The 6,856-nt window shown below is 46.6% G+C and overlaps 1 protein-coding gene across 1 annotated transcript; it reads right to left on the reverse strand.

The window, feature by feature from the left end:
- Positions 1-790: 790 nt before the first annotated feature.
- NHLRC1 (NHL repeat containing E3 ubiquitin protein ligase 1) lies at positions 791-3,840 on the reverse strand. The gene has a single exon (XM_050788668.1). The coding sequence runs from the start codon at positions 2,101-2,103 to the stop codon at positions 916-918; it is 1,188 nt and encodes a 395-aa protein (XP_050644625.1). The 5' UTR covers positions 2,104-3,840; the 3' UTR covers positions 791-915.
- Between the last annotated feature and the right edge of the window lie 3,016 nt (positions 3,841-6,856).

Consider the following 6,856-nt stretch of genomic DNA (forward strand, 5'->3'; position numbering starts at 1 on the left):
CAGTTCAATTGTTTTTCTTATTCACGTAATTCAGGATCAACAGTAACTTCATCTAATGTGCCATCAGAGCAGTCACAAATTGAATGAAAGTGATGGCCACCACAAAATCCTTTTTCTCCTGAACGCTCCATAAAGTCTCCTTTCTTTGCACATCTTTGTGCTAAAATAATTAGCTACTTGTAGAGACAGTACACATAGCAACACTATTCATTCACCTACTTTTCCCCACATCTGCTATCTTATTTAAGCACAACTTATTTGGAATCAGAATTGAATGCAAATTGTGACTATGGCAGTAAGTAACTATGACCTCGAGGAAGTCACTTAAGCTCTCTGGGTTTCAGTTTTCTCACTTGCACGATGAGATTAATAATAAAAATTATGGCTAGGCAAGGTGGCTATGCCTGTAATCCCAGCACTTTGGGAGGCCGAGGAAGGTGGATTGCTTGAGCTCAGGAGTTTGAGACCAGCCTGGGCAACATGATGAAACCCCATCTCTATCAAAATACAAAAATTAGCTGGATGTGGTAACGCACGCCTGTGGTCCCAGCTACTTGGGAGGCTGAGGTGGAAGGATCACCCGAGCGGTGGAAGTTGAAACTGTAGTGAGCTGTGATCATGTTTCTGCACTCCAGCCCGGGTGACAGAGCTTGACTCTATCTCGGGGGGGAAAAAAATTACCTCACTGGATAGTATGGATTAAATGAGCTAATATTTGCAAATTTCCTTGCACAAAGAGTATGCATTCAATAAATGGTAGATTAATCTCTAATAATTGTCCCAAGCTTTGTAAGTCTACCAGACAGTTTTAATTATCCCTGCCTGCATAGATGAGTTTAAGTGACTTATCCAGGGTTAAACAATTCATTAATGGCAGCACTAGTGCTTCTGATTCCAGGGCCCCACCCCAGCCCATCACCCCCAGTCAACTTTATAGACTTTTATAGAATGAGATGCTGTGTCGAGCACAAGAAGAGAATTCTCCTTGGTGAAGGTAAGAGCCACAGGATGGGAAAGACCATGAGTGACCATGGGCTTCAGTACTGGAAACTCCTCAGGTTTTCCTAAGCAAAAGATAGCGGGACCAGAGGTATCTGCAACAATTACATTTCCCTGGTGATCAAAGGTCACAGCGGAGGCAGTTATTTTGGAGGGAAAATAGAGGCTCAACCCAAAGGTATCCACCTGGCCGACAAGTTGCATACTTGAGCTAAACACTTTCACCCTGGTGCTGCAAACCCCAGTCCCCAGGGCCAGGGGGTGCTCCAGGACTGCAATGGCCCCCGTGAGCCAAGACACTGCCACCCCTCGGGGACTGCACAGATGAGCTTGCAACTTTTCAGTTCTCCGAAGGACCCCTTCCGCGAAGTCGACGTCCAGGAGGTGCAGGGACCCTGCCTCCGCGTCAGTTACCACAATCCCATTCTGAGGGGTGGTCTCCACACCCCAAGGTAAGGAGAATTGGCCTCCAATGACAAGCTTGATCTGGCCAAAAAAATCAAACACTTTGATGGAGCGATCGCCGGCGTCAGTGACAACCACATGGCAGTCGTTGGTGATGGTGACATCCACAGGATACCTAATGTCTTGGGAAGCGTCCCCCTTCTCTCCAAACTGATGCGCGCATCCTCCCCCAGAGTCAAAAATCTTGACACGCCTCCTGCCGTCGTGCACCACCACGACCCGCCCCGTCTTGGGACAAAGCGCCAGTCCGGTGGGGTTGACCAGGGTCCCCCAGCCGCCAAAGGTATGGTGGCAGGTGAGGGCTCCGGGGGCGCTGGGGGCGGCGCGGTGGGCGGCCGGGGACTGGCGAAGCGCTGAGCCCAGGAGCTCTATGAGGTGCAGCACCGGCAGGCAGTCGCTGGTGTCGCAGCCCCGGCAGGCTCGCCTGCAGAATGGGCACTCGAGGGCCAGCGTGCGCGGGTGCGCCAGGGCGGCCACGCAGGCCAGGCAGACCACGTGGCCGCAGGACAGGTTGCGCGGGCGCCGCTGCTGCCGGTGGCCAAACTTCTCAAAGCACACCTTGCACTCCAGCAGGCTGATCTCCGCCTCGCGCATGAGCTCCTGCAGAGCCGGCTCGCTCTCCGAGGCTTCGGCCGCCATGGCGGGTCCTGTGCACTCCCGCCGCGCCGCCCGGCCGTGTCCCAGAGACGCTCTTGGTCACGGTCACAGTCACGGTCACGGGGTGGGACGTGCGCCCTGACGTCAAGCGCCGCGGGCCTCTGCACTGCGATCTGCTGCCCCTTGGTGGGCATGCGCGGCACTGTTTCTTGAGGGCCTGGTCGTGGACGTTTGCAAGACAAATCCACATGTGCATTGTGTAGACCTGTAATCGTCACATCAGTCATGGATGGATTTTGTACACTTTCAGGTGAGGAAACACACCTATTGAGGACAACAGGATTGCTCCCTGTTACCCAGCCTGTAAGTGCCAAAACAAGAACCAGAACCCAGTCTTCCAGCCCGGGTACCTAGCAGTGTCTCCAATCCTCAGCGTTGGGTGCTAGGGCTGTCCAGGCATCAAACATGGTCCCCTAGCTCATGATGCTTTTGATCTGAACTGGAAAACACGAGCACACGGGAGAAGACAAACTCCAAGGGAGGTGAGGCAGATGTGTATATTTCTTTTGTGTCTTCTTTCACACTCGTTAAGTCAATGAATACATACTTGTAAAATGAATTCGTGCATGAATGAAAGAATGTTATAGAACAACAACAAAAAATCAACTAGGTGAATGAGTGTCAGACGGGGGAACCACGCTGGAAGTGTCTTGCAGAGTAATTAATATGAAATAAGAAAGCTGTTAGTTAATAATAATTACCATAGAACTTTTTTTTTTTTTTTTTTTTAAAGACCAAGTCTCACTCTGTCACTCAGGCTGGAGTGCAGGGGCACGATCACAGCTCAGTGCAGCCTCCATCTCCCAGACTCAAGCAATCCTCCCACTTCAGTAGCTGGGACTACAGGCATGAACCACCACACTAGGCTAATTTTTAAAATTTTTTTGTAGAGAGGAGGTCTCTCTGTGTTTGTCTAGGCTGGTCTTGAACTTGTGAAAATTGTTCACAATCCTCCCCACCCCTTGGCCTCCCAAAGTGCTGGTGTGAGCCACTGTGCCCAGCCTATAGAATTCACATATGCCTGCCCTGTTGTGTTAGGTTGGTGCAAAAGTAATCGCAGTGTTTGCCATCACTTTTAATGGCAAAAATCGTGATTACTTTTGCAGCAACTTAATAGTTTACATAGATTATCTTGTTTAAACCTCATAGCAATCCTACAAGAAAATGTTATTTTTATCATCTTTTTTTCTCATAGAGTTCACATAAATCAAATATCTTGCCTAGGGTCACATGGCTAGGAAGTGGCTGGCCTGGAATTTGAAGCCAGGCAGTTTGACTTCAGAGTTACCTATTTTAGTCATTTTCAAACTTCTTTGCACATGGTAAACACTTGGGTCACACCCGAAAAGTTTAGTTGGCCCATGGTGTGGTCTGGACAGCTGGGATTTATAAAAGCTCCCCAGGTGATTATAATGGACAGCCAAGTTTGAGAACCGCTGCATTATAATAATTCCTTCAAATGGCACTAAATTCAGTTTTTCCAATCTCAGTGAAGACCAAAAGCAAAGAGAATTTGCCATATGTTGGAAAATCTTCAAACAAGGGATAGCATAATCTGCGTGAAGAATCCATTGTGGTATTATGAATCTCTCATTTTTCTTTTTTCTTTTTTTCTTTTCTTTTTTTTTTGAGATGGAGTCTTGCTCTGTCACCAGGCTGGAGTGCAGTGGTATGATCTCAGCTCACTGCAACCTCAGCCGCCTGGGTTCAGGTAATTCTCCCGCCTCAGCCTCCCGAGTAGCTGGGATTAAAGGCACCCACCACCACATACGGCTAAGTTTTGTATTTTTAGTAGCGATGCGGTTTCACCATGTTGGCCAGGCTGGTCTTGAACTTCTGACCTCAGGTGATGCACCCGCGTCAGCCTCCCAAAGTGCTACAATTACAGGCATGAGCCTGGCCCTGATCTCTTATTTTAAGGGGTTCTCCCCCAAATGTCTTATGTGAACATTGTGCTTAACAAAACCTTATATCAGAGAATTTCTGTTCCTTCATAGATCATAATCATGATCGTTCACCTTCTGATTTGCTGGATTTCTGAGAAAACACAGCATTTTATACCCTGTTAAGGCCCCTGCAAAGAGTTTTAATGTAAGACAAGAAAGAACGTTTGCTAATCAAATGTCATCTGACCCAAAGATTGTACAGCCTGTACCCCTAAGACAGCCGTACCATGCTATATAGTAAAGTTCAGTGTTCAGCCCCTACTCCTACAACCTGTGATGTCTGAGAACAGGACTATCTTCAACAGTCAATAAACCTTTATCTGCTAGCACACCCAACAGTACTTAAATTGCTGAATGAATGCTGACTCTAATAACACGAGAAAGACTAAATAATAATGGTACTGCCACATTACAACATTATACAGCTATTTAAAAATCTTGCTTTTGGGCCGGGCGCAGTGGCTCACGCCTGTAATCCCAGCACTTTGGGAGGCCGAGGCGGGCAGATCACGAGGTCAGGAAATCGAGACCATCCTGGCTAGCAGGGTGAAACTCTGTCTCTAATAAAAAATACAAAAAATTAGCCAGGCGTGGTGGCGGGCACCTGTAGTCCCAGCAACTCGGGAGGCTGAGGCAGGAGAATGGCGTGAACCCGGGAGGCGGAGCTTGCAGTGAGCCAAGCTCGTGCCACTGCACTCCAGCCTGAGCGACACAGCGAGACTCCATCTCAAAAAAAAAAAAAAAATTGCTTTTGAAAACTATTTAGTGATGTTGTAACCAGTAGAGGGTCTTGACTACAAGTTGTCCAGATTCTTGGCTTTTTCAACAAAGAATTGGACAAAATGAAGCAATGAAAGCACAGATTTATTGAAAATGAGGGTGGGACCTGGCTAAGCAGTGGCTCAAGGGCCCTGGTTACAGAATCTTCTGGGGTCCAAATACCGGCTAGAGGTTTCCCATTAGCCACTTGGTATTCATCCCATGCAAATAAATTAGTGGCCTGCCATCCGTCTGATTGGTTGCTTTTGCTTTCTGCAACCAGAGGCTGAAGTGAAGTTACAAAAGTTACACTCCCATGCAAACGTCTGATTGGTTGCAGACGTTTCTGCCACTCAGAAAAGGCAGGGAGGCGGGGGAGGGGGGGGGTTGGAGAGGTGTTACAAAGGGAGTAGCCTCTGGTCCTTTTGTTACTTAGGCATGGAAAGTTGAGGTTTTCCTTTCAATTTAGTTCTAGGAAGTCAGCATCAATCAGCCTTAGGTTCCTTGCCTCCAGACCCTATTCTCCTGCCTCAACATGGCGAAGGGCGAATAAATAGGAAGGAAGATAGTGGAGATGCAATGCTGTATCGTAATATGATCACAACCTTGTGAAAACATACACATGTATGAGCAGACAAAAAAGATGAGAAGAAAATACATCATCATCATGGCAGTAATTATCTCCAGTGACAGGACTTGATTGCTTTTGTTTTTCTTTTTAAACTTCCTAAATTTTCAATGCATAAAGGATTATTTGTCTTGTTTAAATATAAATAACTTAATATTTTATGGTTTATTTCATTTCTAAATATCTGCCTTGATTATCCTCCTGTTGTTGAAAGTTAACACTGATAGTGAAATAAATTTCTATTAATACTCACTGTTTAGGAATCACAGATTTTCAGACATATTTTCAGCCCACAAATTACAGCTACACATAATTAATAAATCTGGGACATGGCTATTTTCTGCAAATCAGAATGACTATGCTTAAGGCACATAAATAGAATTCTATCCGATTCCCATTAACTCAGCCACTGATCAGTTTGTCATATAATGTTTTATAAGGCAAAAAGCCATCACATAAGAAGCGATTGGAGTCAGAGCTGTGGGGATTAAAGATAATTTTGATTTTTTTTTTGAGACAGAGTTTTGCTCTTGTTGCCCAGGCTGGAGTGCAGTGGCGTGATCTCAGCTCACTGCAACCTCTGCCTCCCAGGTTCAAGCGATTCTCCTGCCTCAGCCTCCTGAGTAGCTGGGATTATAGGCACATGACACCACGCCCTGCTAATCTTTGTATTTTTAGTAGAGATGGGGTTTCACCATGTTGGCCAGGCTGGTCTCAAACACCCGACCTCAGGTGATCCGCCCACCTTGACCTCCCAAAGTGCTGGGATTACAGGCGTGAGCCACTGCACCCGGCTGATAATTTTGATTTTTAAAAAGCACTCAGTAGAAATCTTACTCTGACTTTTCAGAAAGAGTAGGTGTAGGCTGAGCAGTACTTTGGGAGGCTGAGGTGGGAGGATCACTTGAGGCCAGGAGTTCGAGATCATGCTGGGCAACATAGTGAGACCTCATCTCTATTAAAAAGAAAAAAAAAAATTAGCTGGGTGTGGTGGCACATGCCCGCAGTCCCATCTACTCAGGAGGCTGAGGCAGAAGGATTTCTTAAGCCTAGGAAACCGAGGCCGCAGTGAGCTATAATCACACCACCGTACCCCAGCCTGGGCGACAGAGTGAGACCCTGTCTCAAAATAAAAAATAAAAATAAGGAGTAGGTGCAACATAAACATATACATGTATCCACAAACACACATTGAAATTGCTCCCTTGTATTAAAATAAAACAATGACAGGTATGTACTGCAGTTGTGACTGGGTAAATTACTTGAACTAATATCTCCGTGGGTTGGGTTGTATTTGTCACTTCATTCTGCCAACAAATCCCGTCAGCTGGGAGCTCTCTCATAGGTACATCTTTCGGGCCACCTTCCGTGGTCCCTGTGCCATTCTTTATGGAGCCAAATC

Source organism: Macaca thibetana, chromosome 4 (assembly GCF_024542745.1).
Source record: "Macaca thibetana thibetana isolate TM-01 chromosome 4, ASM2454274v1, whole genome shotgun sequence".
Taxonomy (NCBI): Eukaryota; Metazoa; Chordata; class Mammalia; order Primates; family Cercopithecidae; genus Macaca; species Macaca thibetana.